Source organism: Letharia lupina, assembly GCF_014066315.1.
Source record: "Letharia lupina isolate WasteWater1 chromosome Unknown contig_23, whole genome shotgun sequence".
Taxonomy (NCBI): Eukaryota; Fungi; Ascomycota; class Lecanoromycetes; order Lecanorales; family Parmeliaceae; genus Letharia; species Letharia lupina.
The window spans coordinates 217,545-244,387 of record NW_023502992.1 but is presented as its reverse complement, the minus strand read 5'-3'; the positions used below and the strand labels follow the sequence as shown (position 1 = coordinate 244,387).

Genomic DNA, 26,843 nt, shown 5'->3' with positions numbered 1-26,843 from the left:
TCCAGCATGCCGACATGTTGTAAATCATCCCTTGCTGGACCGGGTTAGCCGCAGCAATATGCAGCAAGACCATGCAGGCGTCCATTTTCGATGCTGTGTGGGGTCGCATTCCCGCGGAAATAACCTTAGTCAGACCCTCCGGGCCTGTAGATCCTGATTCAGATGTTGGCGATCCCCTGTCCTCATCCGTTTTATACTCCTCCTGGAAGCGCCATGATCCTGCACGTCGACAATCTGAGTCGGGGGACTTCAAATATGCTATTAACCTAACAACTACCGGGAAAGCTCAGATCGTGGAACCCTGGCCAAGGTCATCTTTTTCCGTTGAAATGCTAAACAAAGATAGATATCAGCACCTCGATCAAATGTTCGTACTACTTTCTCCATCGTGGCTTGTTTTGGCCTCAAGATCTCGGCTACCTTAGTGCTTTCCACTTGCTATGGTGTGGAATCCTCAAATGGCTATAGTACATCTCCGGGCCGTGAGAGCTGCAGCCACTGTACAGTAGCACTATGCAAGTCGCTCGATTAGACAAGCAATTGGCGCATGAGCCGTATTTCCGGTGCAGCAAGTCTAGAAAGCGACTATTCGCTGTACCCCACAGATCGGCTTCGCATTCCCTGCCTGTCACACCCGCGAGTCCTCTGCCAAGTCGACTCCACTCACTGCAACTGTAGCCTAAAATGCCACGCTCAAGGGCTCGTTCTCCGTTCATGTCTAGCGCTGATGGTATCGGCATCTACCCCGTTCTCATCATGCGCATAATACTGCGGCACCTTGAAATGCTGAGACATAGCAATACTGAAAGTCACAATGTGTTTGCAGCAACTGAGACCGGATCAAACGGCCCTCGTATCTTCATGATCAAGTCGAGTCTAATCCAAAGCAGTGAGCACCACGGGCAAACCGTGTGTCTCTCGCATTGGCTGCCGCATTCACTGTAGATGGACTGGCAAGATAATTGCATGCGGAAAGCTGTGTACGCTTCTTTCGATACCGTTCTACTTTTCGAGGCGTCTCTATCGACGAGGGAATAGGGTATCAACCGATCGAGTTGGGGGTATTATGTAAGGGAAACGATCCTCGAAACCGTACTGAATGCGAGGCCGTGAGGGTTGAGATACTTGCGACTGCCTGAACTTCAGGCGTGCCCTTTATTGAAGCCCCACCCCTCTATTCACGCATCCATCCACTCCCCCTTCACCTTCCCAAGAATCAATCCTCAAAAGTCGACTACTCCTACGCGTCTCTTCAGTATCCAGCACCACCATCTTTCGTCCCGCTTTCTGCATCTCGAACAATCCCTGGAAGAAGTGCGGGAGTTTGATTGCCGGGTTCGATTCGGGGGTTGGATCAGAGGACTGAAGTTTGGCAATCCACTCGTTGACAGAGACGAGTTTGGCTTGGAGGTCTGATGGAAGGGGGGAGAGGATGAATGGAAGGACGGCGGCGTATGTTGTCGGTGAGGGGTTGACTAGGTAGTAGACCTTTGCCGAAGCGGCAGGTACGTCGGCTGTCTCCGTGAACGTGGTTGTCATGGCTTCGATGGTGATCTCAGTCTGTTTGCTATCTAGGTTGGTAGTGGTGTCTTTGCTTAGATGGCTTGTATGCTCATTCTCTTTCCGGGTCATGGGCTCCCTGCCGAGTGGTTGCTCATCTGCGATTGGCATGGTGTTTGTTTCCGTGTCAGGACGTTTAGGATACGAGACTTCTCCATCTTTGTCCGAACCGAGGGACGATTCCCCAACACACCCCACTAATACATCAATCGGTATCCAGTCCACCCTCTCCATAGGCCCAATTCGGACGGCGAACATCCCAAGTACACACCAATCTTGATCAAGCTCGGAAACCCACTCCCCTGTCTGCCAAACACCTTTGCCCCCCTTCGGTCCAGCAACTAGCCCAACACTGCAAACCACGCTCCTCATACCACTGACCCTGGCCGCCTCATCGAGCATTCTCTCAGCGACGTGTTTCGACTCTGCGTATCCCATGGCTTGCGGTAGGGAGTATTCGTCGATGATGGACTTCGACATTGGACCCGTATGGGAGAAGGGATAGTTTATTGCTGCTGATCGTTGAGATGAAGGAGATGAATGCCCCATACTTAGACTGAGAGATGAAGTTGATGAATCGACGCACTGCGTGTATGTGCAGATACTGGACAGACTGGATGGAGTGGTTGAAGTTGAATTCCCAGGCGTTGTGGAGGATATGTGTCACTGATTTTAGTAGCTTTTTGTATGTAGGTTGAGAGAGCCCGAAGTAGGGCTGTGATAGGTCGGTCTTGAGAAATGTGACGCTTTCGGGTGAGAAGCGCGCTGATAAGCCGTTAGTCTCGTGGACGGTATGTTGGCGATCCAAAGGCGGAGTAGCGATGGGAGGATTGGCGAGGACGTTGGTGAGGAGGTGGGACCCCATTGAACCGGTTGAGCCTGTTAAAATGACCGTCTTCGGGGAATCGGGTGGTGAAGTAAGGGATGTATGAGAGGCGGGGGGAAGATCTCTGGTGTAGTGCTCGAGCATCGTTTGATCCTTTCTTCGCTGTCGGCTACTTCGTGAGGTAGATATGGGGCCTTGTCAGTCATTTTCTTAATGGTGAGTGCCAATTAGTTGGTTGATTGTTGAATTGGAGCATATCGTCCGCGGCAGGATCCGAAGGTCGTTTCTGCCGACTCACCCTAGAGAAGAAATGATGTGGCGGACAAGGCTCGTTAATTTTAAGAAGTCTATCCTTAAGGCAAAAAGGTCATCTTCGTTCAAGACGTGGCCCGCACGAAGCTCCCCTTCTACGATTGGCTGAAGAGTGCGAATCAAAGACTCCTCTCGGTTGAGACGAAGCAAATTCTGTGTTGGTCGTTTTAGACCGCTCTGTTGTGCGTACAAAGTATCGAGTCCTTCCTTGTACAGATCGACTGTGTTCATTCGCTGTGTTGTTCCCTTGCCTGCGCGTAACATGGGTTTTCCAGAGAAGTGACGAGGACAGAATGTTTCGCGATTTTATTGTGGGCAGGACATTGTTCGTTAGCGCGCTCGAAGGCCGCCCAGATGTTCTCAAGCAGCGTTTCCTGCTCATCTAGCGTGACCGAAGACATTTTGCTTCGACCGTCAAGAAGATTGTGCATTCTGACTCTTCCAGCAAATGCAGATTTGCTTCGAACACTAGTTGGAAGAGATGGCAAGAACGCCTATAAGAAAGCCAGCCAGCGACCGAGAAATTTTCTTCAGTCCGCTTGCTTTGTAGCCAGTCTTTGGGCAGCTATCGTCAACGCTATATACCTCAGGTCGGGTGGTCCAACATAAGCTAGCGTTCCAAATTCTTCATTCTTCCCAGGCTTCTTCTGAATCCACCATGCTATACGGTTGATTGTGTTGGCTAAAACACCATGGGTGAGGTTGCGAAACTCACCTTCGATACTTGCAGTCTTTGGCCGCGAAGATATGATTTATGATACGGGGGCCGTATCTTGGGCCGTATGCAGGCGTAAAAGTTGGAGTAGGAAACTCCACTGGTACTTTCAAATAACATGGTCACAGTATGAACTCAAGGCGTAGTGGGGTATAAGGTGATGATCCATGAAGGTCTGACTCAGCGCACAGAAAGAGCTTAGGAGTGATTGTGTGCAGCACAGGCCCCGAAGGAGGGAGGATCCCACTCACGAGGAGCGCACTCTGCAGGTAGCAAGGTAACACTCGGAGGAGTGCCCCGAGTTGAGCACAAGACTCGCCCCTAAATCACACGTGAGGCCCAATCCAGGCGGGCGTACGTCTAGTCACAAAAAGTGTCTCAGGGAAAAACAGGAAGCGGTGCTTTCAAATGCGCTCCTAGCTCCCGGTTCTTTTTCGATATTCTTTCTGCACCGCGGAAAAGAAGCATCGTGTACCTCACTCGGGTATGCACATAATGCCAAGAGAGACAGTATCAGCATTTCCTAGGCCAACCATGCCAATCCAAAATGGCAGTATCTACCTTAGTCACATCGGACGCTTCATTCATGCATCGTCGTCTTCCATACCGCAATACACCTCCGTCGGACATTGCAGCTCGTCCAAGATGAATATGAGTGCAGGCCCTTCTCAAGTCGGCTGTCGTACTCCTGGGTCTCGTCCTGACATCTCGTAGGTCACTACTCATGAGGTGGTGCGGAGTTTTGTTGTCAATAGATTATCTCCTAGCTTATGAGGCTTGTACTGCCAGCACAGGCCACTGGCATGGTCTACACGCTGGTGACTACTCAGTGGCCGTGACTACCTTATCAAGATAAGCTCAGCTGAACCGCTACTAGACCAGGGTAACGGCGATCAAGTTGTAGGGAGCGGATGACGGCGCGAAATCGCAGCAGTCCAGCACAGAATTAGGCTGGTTCCAGCGATCTAGTGGAGCCACCCCCCCGTACCCTGCAGGGAGCGATGCCGAGGATGCTTTAAATAACTCTAACTCCCGGGATTCGCTCTTAGATGGCCCAGCTTATCTGACACCGGCAGGTTAGCGAAACAATCTCGAAATTCGAATGTCAAACCAGCCACTTTATAAAAGACGATCACGGATACCAAAAGCGACCTACCGGGAGATAAAGACGCAATGTTCGCCAACATCATGCACACTCCCGGGTCGAAATCAGTGATCATACCCGAGGGGAGACCGTGCCTTATTCTTGCCGAAGAAATCTCAAACTGGAGCACCTTTAGTCAGGTCTCGATATTCGGCCTGATGACTTCAGCCCACGATCCTGCGATCCTTCGGCCAATTCGTCGCTTGCGCTGCTACCTAGTTGCAGCCAATGACATTCGCCATGCGGTGCACTAGTCCTACCGAGGCCCTTACTAGCCTCCATATAGCAAGCATCATGCGAGTCAGAAAGTAGCAACTTCATTGCGCTGATACTGTGCGAAAAAGGTGCCATCGTCAGCTTCAGCTTTGCATGGGAAGCTTCGGTTTCTCGTTTCTGCAAATTTCAGTACATTTTCCCAGCAATGGCGGAAGATGTCCATGCTAGCAAGACCGCAACTCTGTTGGCGGCAGATATCACACTCATACTCTTGAGCGCAACAGCTCTCGCGCTCCGGTTGCTGTCGAGGAGGTTGCCAAGAGCTGGGCTTTGGTACGATGATTATGCCATTATGGTTGCGATGCCGCTGGCTTGGATGTTGCCGATTCTGAACCTTATAGGTTGGTCGAGTCTGAGCTCCTGAGAAAGTCGGGTACGAAATGGCTGATGATTACTTGGACAGCGACCCACTTCGACTTTGGCAAGCACGAGGCAGTGGCTCGTCCTGACGCGGCGGAGAAGTGGTACTATATCCTTTACATCTTCGAAAATTTCTATGCTCCGGCTATCGCTATGGTTAAATTCTCGATCCTCCTCTTCTATGCGCGCATCTTCACCGAGCATACCGCCAAGATGCCAACGCAGATCTGGTTCCAGAGAGCGCTGTATGTAATGGGAGCCATCACACTCTTATGGTGGATAATCTGCCAATTTATCGTGATCTTTGAGTGCGCGCCTATCCATTACTTTTGGAATCGGAAGCCTGTCACAGGCCACTGCCTAGACGTTCAGATATTCTTCCAAGGTCAAGCCATTCCTAACATCATCACTGACTTGGTGCTTTTAATATTGCCTTTACCTTTGATATGGAGGTTGCGCCTTCCAATCGAGCAGAAGGCCGCATTGAGCGGAGTCTTCTTGCTTGGTAGCTTGTAAGTCTGAGGTCGCTGGTACGCATCGTCGAAATTAGCGGAGCTAAATCCAGATTCTAGTGTAACAGCGACAAGTATCTATAGATTGACCCTCTTGATGAAGTTGACGCAAGTGGACATCACGTGGAACTATGCCGATGCAGCTGTCTGGTCAGCCGTCGAACCCAACGTCGCCGTCATCTCCGCTTGCCTTCCAATGCTTCGACCAGTGCTCAAGCTCATTGGTGTCACCTTTGGTAGCGTGGGCAGTCTTAGAAAGAGCCCCAGGCATACAGCCGGCACGGCTGGCACCGTGGGTAGTGATCACCCGCATGGCAGAACAAACACGGTGCCGACTAGGAAAGATGGCGGACCCTTTGCGCGGCTGGCCGAGCTCTCACCACCTTCTGATCGGGAGCACAGAGAAGAGTGGGAGCTGTGGGAAGGCCGAAGGAGTGGGGGCGTTCAGAAATTGAACTCAATCGGGGGATCAGATGGGAAGGATATGCTGGGTCGAGCAGAGTTGGGTGCTGTTCCGCGTGGGGCGATACACGTGAGGAATGAGATCTCTCAGCGGGATGATAAAAGTTCTTCATAGCTACTCTGGTCGAACTGTAAATTATCGCTGTACGTAGTATGGGTGAATGCTCTGTATGAACAAGGAGTATATGCTAAGAGGCAGATAAGAAGAATAGCACATATCTGACACCATTTGTAGTGAAGAGCAGAGAAAGAGCCCCGACTCGCCGGATGAGAGCAGAGTTGCGCGAACGTAAATTATGGCCACCGTTGCCAAGGCTTTCGATCTGGTAAATCTGTACAACATTAATAGAGATGAGGGAAACCTGTTACCTTTCCCCTCCAGACATGTGGCGCCGAGGAATAAAGCGCATAAAACGGCTCTGCAGATGCTGCCTTCCTGATATAATTCATAATAGCTCCTCAACCGCATGCGGTCTGGAACGCGCGAGCAGTCAAACCCGAACAAGCAGTGTCTGCGTGTGTGCTTTCCCCTTCTCCTCCGCCACCCTAAAACTCGCTGCTCAACCTGAAGCAAGCAAGAGATGGATGCAATAGACCGTATCATAAGAGGAGAATCAGCCAGGTCTTTCGGAACGAGCAGGAGATGGGGAGTGTGGACATCCATCACTGAAGGGGTCCAACCTTCTACAACGGTCGTGCGCGGACAGGAGGAAGTGACGGCGTGAATGTATAAGCTACACGGGGAGAGAATTGTCGGGTCACAGATGCAGGGATATGACTCAGCTATGTTGTGCTCGATGATTTGCAGTGAGCAATACGGTGGTATGAGTCCTGTCTGTGTCATTCGCTCTCGGAAGGCTTGTTGACTATCTAATCCTTTCCTGCTTCACCAACATCGCCCAGACCGCAGCATACGTTAACGCCTTCCGACTAGCCTTACCCGTAGTGCTTGTAGTGTCTATCCACGATTGCACGTCGCCTCGTCGCCGTTATCATAATGAGGTAAATCCGATAATCAATCGTAGCAACGTTTCCGATCCCACTTGAATGGAGCGTTTGCTGCAAGTCTCGATCTCGACCGCCGACTCGGTTTCTCTTGTAATGTTCACGTTCAAGCGGTACGGTGGGTTGAAGTCTTGAGCTTATGATTGTTGTGCCAGATGGTAGTTGGTGATGCGAGACAATTTGCAGCTTGGCAATTCCTGAGCGAGCGGATACCGCGCATCGACCATGTAATTTGGGTCCCTTCCCATTGGTCCACAGAGGTGGGTTTCAGCCGGCGTTCATCGGAAGTCATGAATGGTAGACCTTTGGTTGCAAAAGACTTCGGATAGCAATTGATTCTCCAAGCTGTTGACCGGTCAAGAGCAATCTTCGCGGGGGCAGACATCGTCTTGCAAGCACCAACCTTGTCTTGAACGCGGCTCCATTCCCACACACTTTTTGGGCCTGGCAAAACAGGGTCTTGCATGATCTTTTCACGTAATCGCTGTGCTATACTCAGTATTCTTAACGTCATTATCTCCAGTGTCACATCTCCACGTTTTGTCTGCAGCCCGTCACTCCAGCGACGACAAGGACAGCCCCTCAGCATTCCCTTCCACATCCGCATCTGCCTGCACCGATTCCTCCTCTCTCTCTTTGCTAAGGTCCTCAGACCCGTGCTGAAATTCGTCCGGAGGTCCATGCACCTCGACACCCTCCCGAAACCGCCACCCGGGCATTCCATTCCTCGCCGAGCCCGTCGAAACCACCACATCCTTCGCCTCCACGTCAGTGAAGAGGATAGCCTCGCTGCGCAGGAACCATTTGGGGGTTTGGCCTTGTTGCATCTGATCGTACCATGGGTCATCTTTGGCTTGCAGAAGCCAGATACGGTACAAGCGAGCGTAGTCATCCGGTATGAGGGGACATGGCATGACGATTTGCATTAATGCATCTGCTACCGTGAACACTATCGCGCTCCCACCATGGCCATGCGAGAAAAACATGGGCATATACTCCGCATTGTGTCCGTAAGGTCTATTGACACCCAAAATTACAGCCCAATTTGCCCGGCTGTGTATCGACACCCTGCCGTCCTCTGATTCATGCCACGTGGCCTGTTCAAGTTGACGAAAATCGTCCCTGTGAAAGAATAATCGTAGCTTAGCTCGCCAATATCGCCCTAGCCAACATCCCTGAGCTTGCAGATCAACTTCTCCACCATGTCCTGAAGCTAGTTACTTCCATCTCCGCGGGCTACTTAACCAACGACGCGAACAAGAACATTTATGGAACTCAACGCCCCGTCAAGCTGTTGACTGTAGGCAAGGCTTTGGCGAGGCAAATTGCGAGATCGACTACAACGCTACCGGCTCGCAGGAACTCAGAAATTCGAACGTCGACGAACTTGCTTCTTGGTGAATTGGGAAAGACCACAGCAATGGCCCCCGCTCGTTCTAATGAAATTTGCCGGGAAATGAACCGTATTTGACTTGAATTTGTCGCACCGAGAAGCCCTAATAGTAGAAGCTCCTTATTAGGCCCAGATAGCGGTGGATCGATCCCTTTTATCAACCGCGCTAAAATTTGACCTCGACCAGTACGTTTTCGTGCGTTGGTCGCATCATGGATTAGAGCATCCTCTACACTTTGTTGTTGCAGCTGGAGGCTTGTGATCAGCAGAGTGGCAGAGGAAGAGACGGTGATAGATATTGCGCTGGGGGATAGAGGCGTTGCTCCTGATGATAACGAAGTCAAGCCTGCAAAGTTCTCTTGTCTCGTAGTATTACTGAAATTTACTTCCTTTTCTACGCCCTATTCTACCCCCGTTTGTACTCTCGTACTCTCCGAAACAGAAGTTGTGTACTCCGAAAAGGGCGAGACACATGGGTGCCCCTTCTAATAGCGTGCATTTTTGTACTGCTAGAATGTGCATAAGTTGCCAAAATCGGTCCCACTATATTGAAGTCAGCTGGTATCCTCGAGTGTCTGTACAAGATGGTATCAGTGCAAATCGGGGAGTCGTTTGAGGTAAGTACTTCGGAGAGACGCGGGAACCTTGGTGATTTCAGTGGACTGGGCTGTCGCTGCAAGTCAGGGCTACTTACAACTATATATCTCTTAAATTCAGAGCGTTCAATTGATCGAAAATAGTCCATCCTGGAGATTTCTTGCTGAGGCTTCGGTTTGCTTTTTGGTGGCACCCAGAGTCGGATCTGCTAATGTTCCATTGACAGAGCCCCGCTGCAACCTCTCTGACATGATATTGAAGGTTGCTTGAAGTTCAGATGGCCAGTCAATCGCATGATTTGCCTTGACGTTTTCCGAATGTAAACAACCGCAAGTATTGCACTGATTGAAGCGCCTACAACACGATTTGCGGCACCACCAGCACTACCCCGTCGGCAGAATCCAGAAAGAAGGCCTGCCAATGCTGATGATTGGCAACTGAACAATCTCGAAGCGCAAAACGCAAATCATGCGGTTCCGGGTATATAGGTACCGCCGCACCTTTGTTCTGGTCTGGAAAATCGAGTCCACACTCGTGCCGTTAGGTAAGTATTTTCATCATGCGTGCAATTGTACTCTCTCTCGCGTACCTCTTCTACACCGCGCGCACGACATTCGCTGTTGCGTTTCCAAAGCAGTCGTCTGGCCTGTGGACCAACGCCCCCGAAGACGATACTCTGCCCGCCACAAGCGGCAACACAACGCTGAGGCTCGAGCCGAACCCATCCGCACTCCTCAACGTGTCCGCACTTACAATCACATGCCTTACCGAGCCCCCACCCCGCCAACCCATCACCTTGGCTGCTTACTACGAGGCCGTTCAGAAGATCCTCATCAGGGATGACGCCTTTTTCCCACGGCGCTTCGAATTAGGACCAGGCGGCAAAAATCTCCGATGGCAAGGAGGACAGTGCGTCATCGCTTTCTTCAACAATCAGCCGTTGAAGACGGATGCCATTCCTATCATCCTCGTTGCCCATGTTGCAGCTTTGATTGCGAACGAATGTATCACTGAAGCGAAGGGCTATCTCGGTGGGGTTGCGCAGATTGGTCCGAGCAGAGGAACTGTGGGTGTGTTTCATACTGTGCCATCAGGTAGTGAGGCCGATGAGAGATATGAAGCTCTCATTAGGGCGGTGGAATAGGTTCCGAGAGATTGTGAGTTCTTAGAGGATGTATCTATCGTCAGAATCCGGAGGGTAGCTTTGGATGTCGTAAGAGATTTTCATATAAAGAGAATGATACTGTACGGCACTCACACTTCTCCTTCTCGCCAATTGATCGGGAAAAAGATGCAGCGGAGGCCCAGGTGTTCCATCATAAGGTTCCAGCGCCAGTGTTAGTTTCGACTGTATTGCCTGTTCTTCTGTATATATTTCATGTTGTTGGAATTGAAGAGAGGTTATGGATTGATTGTCTATGGAGTGGTATGTAGGCTACTTATATACCATGTGAAGCCCATGCTAATTTGCCCCCTGCGGGGTAGCTACAACACAGGTGCTGCAGCAAATCTCAACACACCCCCATGATGCAGCACCATTGCCACACCCCCATGATGCAGCATGGTCTTCAAGCTGAGATACGAGTATTGTTGTCCTCGAAATCGTCACCCCTTGTCGTTGTGGCCAATCTGGCCTGAAATCTTCGTGCCTGTTTTCCACTATCTCCCTTGTGTTTTGCCTGATCTTTCATCATTTCCTTGTACCAATCCGGAGCCAATTGTGGATATTCAGTCCAGCACTTCTCGCTGAGATGACCGGTAGATCTACAGTGGTCACAGGGCTCTTTTTCCTTGCCTTTCCCCTGGAATCCTGCCTTAAAAACTCGAGCGGAGTCTTGGGAGTTGTGGAGGGCTTGATTGTGTTGCCGACTGGCCTCGAGGACCATTTGACGTGCTTTTTCAGCTGTGATTGAGGGCGTAACAGCCCAAATTTGGATGAGATACTGGTACTCTCGTGGTAATGACATGGAGAGACAGAGAATCGTACGGTTATTCGTATCGAGTGTGACCTTCGTGGAGTCGATTTTCTCTTCGAGAACCTTGATGTGAGTAAGGTATTCGGGTACTGTTTTGAATGCTTTGAATTGAAGCGTGTAATATTCCTTTGAGAGTCGCATGAACTCGGAGGATCCCGTGGGCTGGAGTATGATTCGAAGTCTTGTGAGCATGAGGTAGCCGTCATTGAATTCGGCCTCCGTAAGCTTCTGTTGAATACCTGGACTGATCGTTGGAGTCATAAGATCGGCCGCTTCTTGGGATTTCTGCTCCCAGTCCTTAATCGCCTTCTCTTTCTTCTTGACGACTGCGGTGGAGTCACCCTCTTCCGGGGTGTCCTCGGTGTAGAGACTCTGAGTGTATTCCCAAAGTTTCTTTGTACGTAGCTCTGCTCGTATGTTGACGAACCATGAACTAAAATTCTCTTCGGTGAGAAGTTCTATTTGACGTGTTGTTCCACTGTCTTTCGTGGACATTGTGACTAAGTATCCCACTGTCTTTCGTGGGTGCTCTGTGTTTTCGAGCTGACTCGGTATCCCACTGTCTTTCGTGGGTGTTTGCTCTGTGTTTTCGAGCTGATTTGTGTGTGGTTTCCTCGGTGTCTTGAGGTATGTCCCGGTGTCTTGGGTATTTGGATTAATGATAGACAACAACTTGTGTAGCAGTTGCGCGAGGGCCCATAACCTGTTGGAATTGAAGAGAGGTTATGGATTGATTGTCTATGGAGTGGTATGTAGGCTACTTATATACCATGTGAAGCCCATGCTAATTTGCCCCCTGCGGGGTAGCTACAACACAGGTGCTGCAGCAAATCTCAACACATGTTCTTCTGTATATATTTCACCGTGGCTTGAAAAGATGTTAGTGCTTTCACCGTTTACGAAGACAACGGTTGTGTAAGCTGGAGTCTTGGCCCCATTTTTCTAGAGTGCAGAGGATAGCCTACGTTTGTAAGGCTGAGGTTCTTAACAGTGGTATTCATGTAGGTTCCCATCATTTTCATCGCTCCTCATGACCCTCTGTTGTACTATGAGATTGCCAGTGACTGTATTAAACGTGAAGGTTGGCTACGAAGCCTACCTTTATTATGTAGTAGTTTGCCAGCCCTACAACAAGGCTGGGTGAATGTTCCCGGCCGTTGAGGGACCGCAAGGCCACGTTCCTATTCATGATGGCATGCGAGCCTTTCCCCCTGCAGCTTCGATGAGGTCCGAGATGGACGTTTTGGATCGTAAAAGCGAAAGAGAGAGGGGAAAGCGAAATGAAAGAGCTGTCTGCAGTATGGAATTGGGATACGAGTAGCACGTTAGCACTAAAAAGATCGAGGGTTACAATGACTGGTGAAAACTACACCAAGACTGCTTTCCGTACTCCTGGCATTCGACGAGAGCCGTCGTTGGGCGCGGAAATCAGAGGCAACGCGGCTCGATACCTGTAGTGGTGGATAAGAGACACGCAAAATGAGAAAAGCTGCAGGCTACCTTGATACATACTGGACCATGACGTTAAAAAAGGGGCATCGCCTTGACCGCTACAACCTCCTTCAGACTGCTGACATGACTTCACGTCGTTGGAATATGCATGCGGCGACGGGTGGCGGAAGTCAGTTCCCGTGGCGGACCCTGAGCTCTGGATCTCCCTCTCTCTCAAAACCCTCGAATCTCTCCGAGGTATCTCTCTCGCTTCGCAGCCTTCTCATAACAGTGTTCAGACCTTCCTTGTGTGCAATCTCCCATTCTCTCAATGACTTTGTTTTACGGCCGAGTTCGCACTTCAACATTCATCACTCTCATCGCCCTTATCCTGAGATATCATCAATCTACTCATCCTGCTGATCCTCGAGAAATCCTCGAGTATTCACGGATCTGCTTGGTATCGTGAGTCATGCCTGGGCGGAGTTCAGCTACAGTCCGGACGCGGTCTCTTGTCATATCGGATACGCACAATTTCGAATCCGAAAATGACGCCGCAAGTCCTCTGCCATTCCACCGACCCGTACCGAAAGTCGATGACTTGCCCCACTGTGGCGGCCTATAAAAATGCTGTGGCTCATTCTCCTATAAGAAGGCTCGGGAAATGCTCGGTACCGTCAATACTGAGCCGAAATTTCCCTTTTTGGAAACCATGATCTGGACCTCGACAAGCGCTACTGGAATACTCACCTAGACGAAGATGAAAACGAAAGGCCGGAAGATCACTTCCACGCGACTCAGACTATGGCAGGACTGCCAGCTGCGGAAGCTCGCATTACCTATCTGGAAGAGGGGATGCACACCCATACGTTAAAGAACAAAGCTATGTTCTGAGTCTACGCATCTCTGTGCCCGCTAGCATTCTATGACTGGGCTTTTGCGTACGAACGCGTTAATGATTGATTCAACGAAGCCTATCAGGTAGCCCATGGTGTCAAATCGTATTCGAAACCTATCATCCTATCTTTCCCAAACGGTGACAACATGATGACTCACGAGCCGCCGAAGGGTATTCTTGACGAGTGTCCGAGAGGAAGCGTGGGATGGGAGAATCTACGCCAGGCCTTGGGCAGAGCGAGACTACGCATGCACTGTTTTGGACACATTCACGAAAGCAGTGGCGCGGAAGTGTTGGATCGGGAGGCCCGGGAGGGTGAATGATCTGACGAATGGACCAGAGGCCAAGGAATGCTTCGAAAGCAAGGACGATTGGCAACGCGTATCCTGAGTCGGTGAGGGTGTCCTTGGTTCATGGGCAGCAATCGCTCAGGACTAACGCTGCGGTTCGGGATGGAAAAAAATATCTTACGGATGCGCCGGGGCTCATGGATCTCGAATTGCCACCGGGACTGCAATACTAAGCATAGGGATTTTATTGACATGTTTTATGCCTCTATCTACCTATAATTCGAAAGGGGGAGAGGCGCTGTCGGGGTCACGTGATGATAGGGAAACCCGGTGAAGGGAAAACTTTGGCAAGCATGAGCGTGTTCGGCAGGTATTCGGTGTCCATTCAGCACCTGATTGCTTTTTGTCTTGAAGTCATCAGGACAATGATGCAGCTCGATGTCATTTTGCTTCACCGCCGCCGAAGGATGCGCCAATGATTTAGCGCACTCCCTCGGTGCCCACAGAAATGCCTCGGCCTTATGAGGGGTAGTCATCAGATTTCGGCGTTCGCTCTTTCGCTTGGCCGATTGATGATATATCACGCTTGAATACAAAAAGAGTAGTGTACTTTCACTTCATATCTCCAAGTTCAGAATGTCGTAGCACTACTATTTTATCCTCTACTGTATCAAGATGAAGCCTCCGTTCCCTTCCCTTACCGAAGCCTACCACTCCACCAGCTACGATGCCATATCTCCTACGCGCCATGAGCTTTCTGTTGCCCACAAGACCGTTGTCGTCACTGGCGGCGGCCGCGGTCTAGGACCCGAGATTGCCAGAGCCTACGCGGCCGCAGGAGCTTCACACCTTGTCCTGCTCGGTCGCACGCAGGCCACTCTGTCCCAAACAGCGGAAAAGATCGAGAAAGAGTTTCCTTCTGTCTCGGTGACCACCCATACCGCTGATGTCGCGGACGAAGCTGCCGTTGGGAAGGCGGCAGAGAAAGTCGGGAAATGGGATGTGCTGATCCTGAACGCCGGGGTCCTTGCCGAGCCGCGTTCCGTCGCGGAGTCAGACCCTACGGACTGGTGGCGCGTTTTCGAGGTGCGACTTGGCTTTCCCCATATTCTGGCGCCCTTTGAGCTATTCGCTTCTCCTGCTATACAAACGATGGCTTACAATGATTCTATGGAACCTAGACCAACGTGAAAGGAGCAATGGTCACCACTCGTGCCTTCCTCCCCCTCCGAAACAACGATGCCTCTCTTATCGCCCTCAACGCCAACCTGATTACTGTACCAGAGTCCAGCCCTTTCGCCATGGGCGCTTCCGCCTACAACTGCTCCAAGCTCGCCCAACTAAAGCTCCTCCAGTATGTCTCGGTCGAGAACCCGGACCTCTTCGTCGTCTCGGCCCATCCCGGTGCTGTAGACACAGACATGCTCCGATCCTCCGGTCTTGGTGATAAAATCGATCCGGCAATGTTCGACGACGGTAAGTCTTCTCCTGTCCGTGATGGATGCGACTTTTTCCGACTGAAGCTGTTGCAGTGAGTCTGTCTGCGCATTTTCTCTTGTGGCTGGCGAGCAAGGAGGCGAGGTTCCTCAAGGGGAAGTTTGTGTGCGCGAATTGGGATGTGGAGGAGCTGAAGGGGAAGGCTAAGCTGATTGAGACGACGTCTATTTTGGAGGCTAGTATACATGGTTTCCCTTATGGGGGTGCGATGGATGCTATGCTGGCTCAGACAGAGGGCGGGAAGTAAGAATGTGTTTAATGGGTCACCTAGTTTATAAGTGGCCAATTCCACATTACACTGTGTTCGTTCGGGTGATGTCACACGCGCCAAGTAACTGCCGACTACTCCACGCACATCAAGCGGTTTGTACCCAGATCATGGTGATGCTCGGTGATACCAGCCCTGAAGGTATCCGAAGACCACGTCCGGGGGAGCGGACCCCCAACCGCTTCAAAAGTCTGCTCAGGCCACAAGAGCCAAACATCGGCGAGATCGCCGCCTCACTGCCAGCGTTGCCCTCCGCCAGACCCGCTCCGAAAAGGTTCAATGATTGTATCTGTGCGGCATCCAGACGACAGACGTTTTCGCTTTCGCCACAGTGGGACTGCGGGTCGATCTTATAGCTCCGGTGTTTCCGGTGGCCGCGGAGAATCTTTACGGTGGCTATTGGAGACATCTGTCAGCGGTAAGCCATTGGATATTCCATATAGATCTATAGGGCCGTGAGCTACTAGTAACGGTCATAACTTGAGTAATGATGAGGGTCTGGACGGAGTAGTAGTAGTAAGAGAGATAGTAAAGGTAGTGTAGAAAGGTTAGGAAAGTAGGTCGTAGTAGTAAGATCTAACTTCTAGAATTAATATAAAGAAGATGTAATCGTAAGTAATTTATTCTATCTATGAAGGTAAATAATATCGATGGAATTAACAAATGAGATGGGTGTCATTACATTATAAATAAGTATTTTTCTCATATATAATATATATTCGTAATAGTAGAATTATAAATTAATAAGTTTATTATAAGACTATAGCGTTAGTAACTATTTAATTAGTCATTTTATTATTATACGATATATAATATTATTATATAATATACGATATACGAGAGATAGATAAATATAGCGAGTATTATTTATATAGTTACTATATTAATAATAAGCTCTTTATTTAAATTATTCTCTTTTAGAGCTATATTATTATTCTTTTTTTATAATTAAATTTATATATATTAATCTTTATTTAACTATTATTAATACTATTTAATTATTATAAATATATTTTATACTCTTATATACTTTATAATAACTTTTATTATTATTATTAAATTTAAAAAAGCGATTAAATAAGTTATACTCGCTTTTAAAATTATTAAAAAAAAAAAAAAATTAATAAAACCTTTAAAGCTAAAAAAACTATTAAGATTAAAATATCTCTTTCTTATAAGAAAATTCTTATATATAAAACGCTATTAAGAATTATTAGCTCGAATAAGATTAAGAAAATACTTTTATCTATTATTAAAGTAGATCTTTAAGAATTAATAATTTAACTATCTAAGATTTAAGAGAAGCGAAATTATTATTAATATTATAAAAATCGAGTTTATAAGCTATATTATTATTATCGTTATTATTATAATTATTAGTATATATAATAGAATAAGATAGAGCTAAGTTTAAAAATCTTAAATTTATATATATAGCTAATTATTAATTCGAGTTCTCTACGCTTTTTAGCTAGACTATCTAAGTTAGCTCGCTAATCCTCTCGCATTTTCTTATTAAAAATCTATATATAAAAGTCTTATACTCTAAAATAACTATCTCTCTAAAAATACTATTACTTTATAATTTAATAAATTATAGAGCTTAATATACGCTTTTTAACGCTATAAAAAAAATAAAATTTAGTCTACTATTAATAGATTAAATTAATATTTAAATATTATAATTATATTAAACGCGTTCGAGATCGAATAATAATTCTTTTATCTATTTATATAATTATTATTCTTTTACTACTTTATTAATTCTATTAATTTTATTAATATAAATATAATTATCTTCGATATTTCTCGCTTAAAGATTACTTAATATTTAAGATATATATATCTCTTTACTCGCCTTTTAGAGCTTCTATTAACACTCTTAAATTATCTCTTAATAAATTTATTATTATTAATAATCGAGGTTGTAAGCGAGCTTAATAGCTATTTATTACTACTTATAAATATATTAAAAAACTTTTAAAAAAAGTTTAAACGAATATATTCTCTTTTATATACTTCTTTTAAATTAATAATAATATCTTTTAATCTAATAATACTATCTTTTAAAACGCGTTTTTCTCTCTAATTTATTCTTTATTATTCTATTTTAAAGTCTTTTAACATATATTAGATTCTAAATATTATTAAGAAAAAGCTTTTAAATAAGAGAAAGATAATATAGAAAACTCTCTATTATAAGATTTATTATTAGATTTCTTTAATAATAACTCTTTTAATAGTCTACGTTCTTTTAATCTATCTTTTAATCTTTATTTAAATTTTATTTAATCTTTAATAAGACTCGCTAGCTATATCGCGTATTATTTATATATTATAAAATCTATATAATATAATTTAGATTTTATAAATTAAATTTATAATAGCTATAATATAATATTATAGAAAGATAAAATAATTAAGTAATATTATAATAGCGAAAAGATTAAAATTAATATATTTAAAATAAATAAGATAGATAATATAAAATAAGATTATAAAGATATTAAAATGAGTATAAACGATCTAATTAATCTTAGCGAGTATACTATTAATTAAATTCTTTACTCTTTAATATTAGAGATTTTAAATCTTATTAATAATTATAAAGAATTCTATCGCTATAGCGTTTAATATAATAATATAATCTTTATAATTTTATAATAAATTATTATTAATTATTTAATTATTTTATATATATGAAAAATCTAGAAAGCGATTACTATTTATATATCTACTTTAATATCTTTAAAAGACGAAAAATTAATATTTAACTAAATCTATATTATAGATAATATCTAAAATTAATTTATAATATAATATAATTTTTACTTAGTCGCGTTTTTTATATTAACTTTACTAGATATAATTATTATAAATATATTAATTAGACGCTTTATCGCAAAATAGCTATAATTCTTAAAAGTATTAATTTATATATTATTACTTTTAAATTAATATTTAAAAAGTTAAAGGCTAATTTAGATATACGAGATTATAAATTTTTTTATAAGAATCTATAATATTATAATCTATATATTTATAATTATTCTATTTTAAATAAAATCGCTATTACTTAAAAGAGTAATATAAATAACTTATAAAGTTTCTTTAAAACTAAAAATATTTTAATAGAGACTCGAAATAATAAGAGATTTAATATTCTATATTAATATTTAATTTATATATCTTTACGCTATCTTATTATCTTTCTATTCGACGAATAGTTATAATATAATAATATATTTAATATAGATATTATACTAGATAAGAGTTTTTTTATCTATTAACGTAGTAATAATAAAATTATCTTACGAGTTAGTAGAACTATTAATCGAGATAGCTCTATATAAATTATTAATTAAGATAACTCTATATAAGTAATACTTATTTTATATTATAGATTTATATCATTTATTTCTTCTATTATATTAATTATTAACTTCTTATAAATATATAATATATATTCGTTTTAATAAATTTAATTATCTTCTTTATTATAATAGATTACTATAATATTTTATTTACGATATCTATATAGCTATTAGAAGTAATAAATTTTATTAATTAATAATAAATTAGAAGATTATTTAAATCGATATCTATTAAGTAATTATTAATATTTATATCGATAAAGCTATTATAGATAATTAGACTAATAAATAATATATTATTCTTTCTTTCTTTTATTAAAAAGATTTATAATTTATAAAATAACTTTATTAGAATATTATTATTTTATTTATTAAGTTTAATTAATTAAATCTCTTTACGATTTTTATTTATAATTTAAAATAAATCGAAATTATTAAAAATCTTCTATTTAGCGAACGCGCTATTAATTAATTTAATTTAATTATTAGAATATTTAGATTAAAGCTAAAAATCTTTATAAATAATATTCTAAAGAAGAAGATATTAGATATATTTTTATTCTTTTTATCTCTTATTATAATATAATAGCTCTTCTCTATCTTATTTAATAGAGTAATCTTTTAAATAATATATTAGTTAGATAATTAATATAGATTATAGTCTCTAAGAGTACTTCTAATATAGTTTAATTTATTATATATCGTAATTTCTATTAATTAGCTCTATTAATTATTTAAAAAATTTCTTTATCTTTATTAGAGTAAAGTATAATTAATTAAAATATCGATTAATTTTAATTCTAATTAACTTTACGAATAATAGATCGAGTTTTAATTTATATCTATACTATTAAATTTTAAAAACGAGATCTATTATATACTTATATTCTTATTATTTTATATTTTAAAAATTAATTCTTTAATATTATTAAGATAGATATCGCTATTAATATTAAGATCTCTAATTAAAATCTATTTCTTAATCTCTATATAATTATTATTAGATATATACTTTATAGAAATTATAGTTAATATACTATTAATAAAATAGATATTATCTCGCTTTATTAAAATTTAGATAAAAATATATATAATAAATAATTTCTAAAGAACTTTAATAATTATATTATCTTTAAATTAGATTTTAAATATTTTATATATTATTAATACAGACTTTTTAAGATATTAGATAATAGATTCTAATAGAATTTATTAAAATATGAATATCATCTCGATTAAGCTCTTTCGAGTATGTCACCTTTTTAACAGGTTATGAGCCCGGTTAGCTGAGTGGGAAAGATTTCGAAAAGATCCGAAACAATTCCGCCTTGCCAAGAAGCAGGGTCGCCAGTTCGATTCCGGCTGTCGCAGAACTCGCACCAATTTTAAGTAGCAGAGTTGCGATACGCTGATCTGACTGCGCACTCACTTTCGCTTCTTCGCGACTCTATTCAAGGGTCGTGTTGAAATATGAATATCATCTCGATTAAGCTCTTTCGAGTATGTCACCTTTTTAATAGAATTATTAGATAATATTTTATAATCTCTATTTATTAACTAAATATAACGCTTATATTAATATAAAGGTTTATAATAATATAAAGATTTATATTAATATTAAAGTCTATAAATATATTTTTAAATATATTTATAAGAGTAATAATTAAGTTAATTTTTAAATAGAGTATAAGAGTAATATAGATTAGAACGATATAGAGTTAGATTAGATAAATAAGATTTAAGAGTATTAAGATATATAATAAATAAGCTCTATAGAAGTCTATTAGAGAATTTTTAATTTTAAATTATATAATTATAATTCTTTTATTAAATAATTATTTATTTATCTTTTAAATTAATAGAATATAATATTTAATAATAATAATAATCTATTTTATATAATTAATATAAAATATAAACGCTAGATTAAGCTAATAGTCTTTTTTTAATTAAATTAATAATATTAATAGCGAAAATAAATAAAAGATCTCTTCTATATTAATCTATTAAAGTAATATATTTAAAAAAAAAGATATATTTAAATAGAGTCTATATTAAAGATATAAAGATATTATTAAAAGAATATATTATATTAATTTAAACGCTAGAGAGCTCTTCTATCTACGATATTTTCTCTTAAATATATTAAGCTTTATAGTCTTCGAAGACTTATATATAATAAATAATAATATTCTTTTTTATTATTATAATATCTATATAATAAAAGATTTATTTTATAATAATATTAAATAAAATTAAATATTAAATAAAGTAGTAATTTAATAGAGAGAATATTATTATAAAATCTCTTTATAATAATTCTACTATAATATAAACTCGATAATTCTCTAAATTTATAAAATAATTATAAATTAAGATATATAGATAATTTCTTTTTTATTAAATAGAATTTTTTTAAATATAATATAAATAGCTTATCGCGCTAACGATAATATTAAAATATTATAACTTTTTTTAATATAATATTTCTTTTTTTATATATTAAAATTTTTTATATTAAATTTTTTTTTTTAATAATTTTTTTAATAAGTTAAAGTATTTTAAATTATAGAATAAAAAGATTATCGCGTTAACGATAATTTTAAAATATTATAATTTTTTTTAATATAATATTCTTTTTTAGCTATTAAAACTTTTCGCGTTAAATATATTTTTTCTTTTTTTACTTATAAATAATTTAATTCTTCTTTTATACTTTATATATATTTTTTAATTAATACTTATTATTCTTTATTTAAATTATTTAATAATTTTATTTATATTTTTTAAATTTAATATTATATTCTTTTTTTATTAAATAATATATAATATAAATAAATCGTTATTAAAGACTTCTATCTTTATTTAATTTAAATTTATTTAAAAAAAAATATTAACTCTATAAAGAATATTAATTTTATTATTAATTTTAATTTATTTATAATTTAATAAAATTATAAATAATATTATATTAATAATTAAAATCGATTTTTACGCGAAATATATAGTTATTAAATTAATATCTAAAATTAAATATAAGCGAGTTTTAATAATAATTAAATTACTATAGTTAACGCTATTTAAAATATAATCTTTTATTTTAATAATTAGCTTTTTTATTATTAATAAGATTATATTTTAGAATATTATATTATAAAGAGTATGAAATAACTTTAAAATAATAATTATTATAATTTTATTTAATATTACTTTTATTCTTCTTTAAGATAATTTTATTATTTATTTTTATTTTAAGATTTCTCTTAATATTATTATTTAATTTATTTATAATATATTAATAAAATTTAATTTAATTTAATTATTAAAGACGATTTAGCTTATTTTCTAGAATAAGATCTTTATATAAAATCGCTATAATATTAAAATTATTAATTATATACTCTAAGATATTTAAAAAAACTCTACTTCTTTTAATAATATAGTTATATACTTCTATAATAATTTTTATTAAATTTTTTTAATTATTAAGAGTATTAAATTAGATTATATCGCTTAAGCTATATTAAAATTATTTTATTTTAAAATTATATTTAAATTCTTAAACTAATAAAAAATATAAGACTTTAAAATCTTAATTTTATTAATTAAAATTAAATTAATATAAAGGAATTCGTTTAAAGATTATTAGATATAAATAATAATATTTTAATAAACTTCGAAGAATAAAAAGTAATTAATTAATCTATTAATTAATTATTAAATAATCCTTTATTATTTAATTAATTAATATTATTTATAATAATTTTAACTCGTATTAGATAGCTAATTTCTATATATTTAAAATAATTCTTTATACTCTTAATAAGAATATTATCTAATTTAATAATTAAGTTCTTAATAAATTTTTTAGAATTAAGATTATTTATAATAATAGAAATTAAGTTATTAATAAGAAAGATAGCTTTCTTCTATCTATTAAAATAATAAATATCTTTAAATTAATCTTACTTTTACTCTATTATTTAAAATTAAAATAGAATTATATAATAATATTATTAAAGAATTTAAAGTAATATATAGATTTATATAATAAAATACGTCTATAAGTTAAATATATTAAATTTAAAATATTTAATTATTATATTTTTAAAGATAAATATAATAATAAATAATAAATAATATTATATATTTCTCTAACTTCGTCTAATTAAAATAATTTATATTTTTTCTTTTAATATATTTAATTTTAAATTTAATTAATCTTTAATATAATAATTAATAAGTTTTAAAATTAGTTATTATAATAAATCGATCTATATCTATATTTTAAAATCTTTATTTATAATTAATTATATATAACTCTAAATTAAATTATTAGTAAAATCGATCTATTAATTATAGTTTTAGGCGATTTATTAAAAAGATAATTTATTTAATCGAGAAAATATATTAAAAATAAGATTATTAAGTAAATACTTTTTTTTTAAATAAGAATATAATTAATTAGTAATTTATAGTAATAGAAGTAAATTAAATAAATTAAATATTATTCAAAAAATAAGTAAAATTTAATTTAACTTAGAGTTAGAGCTTTTATCTTCTTTATTAATTTCGTAATAATAAAAGTAGATTAAAAACGTATAGTAAGCGATTAGAGTCTAATTTAACTTAGAGCTAGGGCTAAAATTCAATTTAACTTAGAAAAATTTAAATTTATAAATTTAATTTATAGATCTTTACTTATAGTTATTATTATTATTACTTAAATATATTAAATTTAGATTTATTCAACTTTAAGTTAAATTAAGAGAAAAGAAGAGATTTTTTTTTTCGTTATTTTAAAGATAGAAAGCTTTTTCTTAATATTACTAAAAGATTCTAAAATATAAATATTAAGTACTTTAAGTAAATCTTCTTCAAGATCTTGAAAATTAAAAACTTCGCTAGATTAATTTATATATATACTACGAGTAAAGGTCTATAAATTAAATTTATAATTAGTTTTTTAATTAGGGCTATCGAGTAAATAGATAAGCGATCTTTAATAAGCGAACTTTAATAAGCGAACTTTAATAAGCGATATTTGAATTTCTTACGCTTTAATAATTATAAGATTAAATTTAAGAATTCTTTTTTTATTTAAAAGTCTATATCTTATTCTATAATTTAAAAAAAAATCTTAAAATTTTAATAGAAAATAAAAAAGTTATTCTATATATTAATAACGTATATCTATTTTTTTAATAAGAGAGCTCGAGAGAGCTAGCGGGCTAACTTAGATAGTCTAGTTAAAAGACGTAATAACTATAAATTTATAATTAATTATATATATAAATTTAAGATTTTCAAGCTTAGCTCTATCTTATTCTTTTATATATACTAACTTTAGTTAAAAAGAATAAGAATATTAATAATTATTAGTATATATAGAAGAATAAGATAGAGTTAATTTAAAAAATCTTAAATCTATATATATAGTTAATTATAAATTTAAAATTACTACGCTTTTTAATTAAACTAGCTAAGTTAGCCCGCTAGCTCTTTCGAGATCTCTTATTAAAAAAATAGATATATCTTATTTATAATAGAAATAACTTTTTTATTTTCTATTAAAATTTTAAGATTTTTTTTTAAATTATAGAATAAAATATAGACTTTTAGATAAAAAAAGAATTTTTAGATTTAGTCTTATTATTTAATACTGGCCGAAAAGGTATAATATATCCCATGGGATATTTCATACCAAGTGATACCATACCGTATCCGGGTACCATTTTTCTGGTATGGGTTCGGGATCTTGGCGGTATATCCCACGGTATGGTATATCTGTGATATCATACCATGGAATGGTATATGTATGGGATATCCCGTTGGGATTTCTATATTTAGAAGTATAAAGTAGCTATTCTAATCATCATTCTGGTCAACGGCTAATCGTATCTACCCCCATTCGATATACTACCATGGCTACCACTACCATGGCTACCACTACCATGGCTACCACTACCATGGCTGCCACTACCATGGCTGCCACTACCATGACTATCACTCACTATTATGGCTACCACTACCATGGCTACCACTACCATGGCTGCTACTATCATGGCTGCCACTACCATGACTATCACTCACTATTATGGCTACCACTACCATGGCTACCACTACCATGGCTGCTACTATCATGGCTGCCACTACCATGACTATCACTCACTATCATGGCTATCACTATCATAGCTGCCACTACCATGACTATCACTCACTATCATGGCTATCACTACCATAGCTACTGTCGAAATGTGGCCCCCGCGTATCCCAGCCACCGTGTTCTTCAGCCACCTGATTTTGTACTGTATTTAGGACCTGGCCCCGGAGAGGTTTTGGAGAATCAATCCGTCCGTTCTACACATCACATACCTGATATTTTAACAGCTACCACTACCATGGCTATCACTATTTATTATTCAAATAGCCTACTATCATATAATAGCTATGATAGTAATAGTTATAATAGTAGTAGTTATAGTAGTAATAGTTATAGTAGTAGTAGTTATAATAGTAATAATTATAATAGAGATAGTTATAATAGAGATAGTTATAGTAGAAGTAGTTATAATAGTATATCGAATAAGGGTAGATACGATTAGCTGTTGATTAGAATAATAATTAGAATAGCTACTTTATACTTCTAAATATAGAAATCTTAACGAAATATTTCATATATATACGATTTTATAATATAATATTATAGATATATTATACCGTAATATATCCCGTTAAGATCTCATATTATATTAGATATGAAATTATGTAAATATTAATATCTTATATTATATTAGAGTATAATATAATAGATTAATATCTTATATTATATTATAGCTTTTCGATAAATAATCTTATAATTATTAAAGCGTAAGAAATTTAAATATCGCTTCTTAAAGTTCGTTTATTAAAGATCGCTTATCTATTTACTCGATAGCTCTAATTAAAAAAAAAATTATAAATTTAATTTATAGACCTTTACTCGTAATTATATAATATATTATTTTTTATATATATTTAATAATTATTAATCGCTTTATATATATAAGCGTAAAAAAAGATTTAAATAAAACTCTTTATATATATACTATTTATCTATTATAATTATTTATTATTTATAAATTTAACTCTATTCTCATTTACTATCTCGCTTTTATTATTATATATATTTAGAATAATTAAAATAATTTTAAGATTTAAAAAATAGATAGTTAGAGTTATAAAGATCTTTTTATATTTAAAAGAATTTATATAAATAATAATAAATTAAATATTAATATATCTAATCTTAATAAGCTTATTATAATTAAAAGATTAATTAATTTATAAAAGTTTTAATAGAGGTACCTATAATCGCGAGCGCTATATCTATTTATATATCTATATAATTTATTAATAAAATTATTTATTAAATAAATATCTTAAAACTTATAACTTAATTATAAGTATTTTTAATTAATTATTATTAAGTAATTATATTATTAGATTAGAATAATTTTTAAGATACTTATAAGTATTATAATCGCTATAATATATATTTAAAGAATTTTTATACTCGCTATTTATAAGTTGCAAAACCAACGAGATTACTTGACAAAATTGATTGCGCGCCATCTCTATTTTTTTAATAGCCAGCCTTATTAAAATTTGATGAGAATCTACTTAAATTACTATAATTATTAACTATTATTCTTTAATCTATATTAATGTAAATAGCTTTAATAATATGAGAATCGATATAAACGCTAACGTTATCTAGAACGATAATATTATATTCGATAAGATACTTATTATATAGCGATAATAATTAGTCTATTAATTAGATAAGAAGATCTTCTTTAAAGTAATAGCTCTTTTTAATCTCGATATAAAGAAGATAATCTTTAGTAATATAGATTAGAAGAATATTATATATATTACCTCTTCTTATATTATTACGATATCGAG

General features: G+C 37.4%; 6 protein-coding genes across 6 annotated transcripts; 3 read left to right on the top strand and 3 right to left on the bottom strand.

Annotated features, from left to right (window-relative positions):
- Window positions 1–1,155: 1,155 nt before the first annotated feature.
- HO133_006102 (uncharacterized protein) lies at window positions 1,156–2,530 on the bottom strand (the record flags this gene model as incomplete). The annotated part of the gene is made up of 2 exons (XM_037297004.1): window positions 1,156–2,110; window positions 2,175–2,530. 2 exons carry the CDS (start codon window positions 2,528–2,530, stop codon window positions 1,156–1,158), a joined length of 1,311 nt encoding a protein of 436 aa, XP_037147578.1.
- Window positions 2,531–4,978: 2,448 nt separating this feature from the next.
- On the top strand, window positions 4,979–6,282 carry HO133_006101 (uncharacterized protein; the record flags this gene model as incomplete). The annotated part of the gene is made up of 3 exons (XM_037297003.1): window positions 4,979–5,174; window positions 5,237–5,438; window positions 5,790–6,282. 3 exons carry the CDS (start codon window positions 4,979–4,981, stop codon window positions 6,280–6,282), a joined length of 891 nt encoding a protein of 296 aa, XP_037147577.1.
- Window positions 6,283–7,726: 1,444 nt separating this feature from the next.
- Window positions 7,727–8,438, bottom strand: HO133_006100 (uncharacterized protein; the record flags this gene model as incomplete). Its single annotated transcript, XM_037297002.1, has 2 exons — window positions 7,727–8,294; window positions 8,422–8,438. 2 exons carry the CDS (start codon window positions 8,436–8,438, stop codon window positions 7,727–7,729), a joined length of 585 nt encoding a protein of 194 aa, XP_037147576.1.
- Window positions 8,439–9,721: 1,283 nt separating this feature from the next.
- On the top strand, window positions 9,722–10,306 carry HO133_006099 (uncharacterized protein; the record flags this gene model as incomplete). Its single annotated transcript, XM_037297001.1, has 1 exon — window positions 9,722–10,306. The coding sequence occupies one exon, from the start codon at window positions 9,722–9,724 to the stop codon at window positions 10,304–10,306; it is 585 nt and encodes a 194-aa protein (XP_037147575.1).
- A 424-nt stretch (window positions 10,307–10,730) lies between these two features.
- HO133_006098 (uncharacterized protein) lies at window positions 10,731–12,076 on the bottom strand (the record flags this gene model as incomplete). Its single annotated transcript, XM_037297000.1, has 2 exons — window positions 10,731–11,841; window positions 12,039–12,076. 2 exons carry the CDS (start codon window positions 12,074–12,076, stop codon window positions 10,731–10,733), a joined length of 1,149 nt encoding a protein of 382 aa, XP_037147574.1.
- A 2,356-nt stretch (window positions 12,077–14,432) lies between these two features.
- HO133_006097 (uncharacterized protein) lies at window positions 14,433–15,501 on the top strand (the record flags this gene model as incomplete). Its single annotated transcript, XM_037296999.1, has 3 exons — window positions 14,433–14,843; window positions 14,939–15,233; window positions 15,290–15,501. The coding sequence occupies 3 exons, from the start codon at window positions 14,433–14,435 to the stop codon at window positions 15,499–15,501; spliced, it is 918 nt and encodes a 305-aa protein (XP_037147573.1).
- Window positions 15,502–26,843: the final 11,342 nt, after the last annotated feature.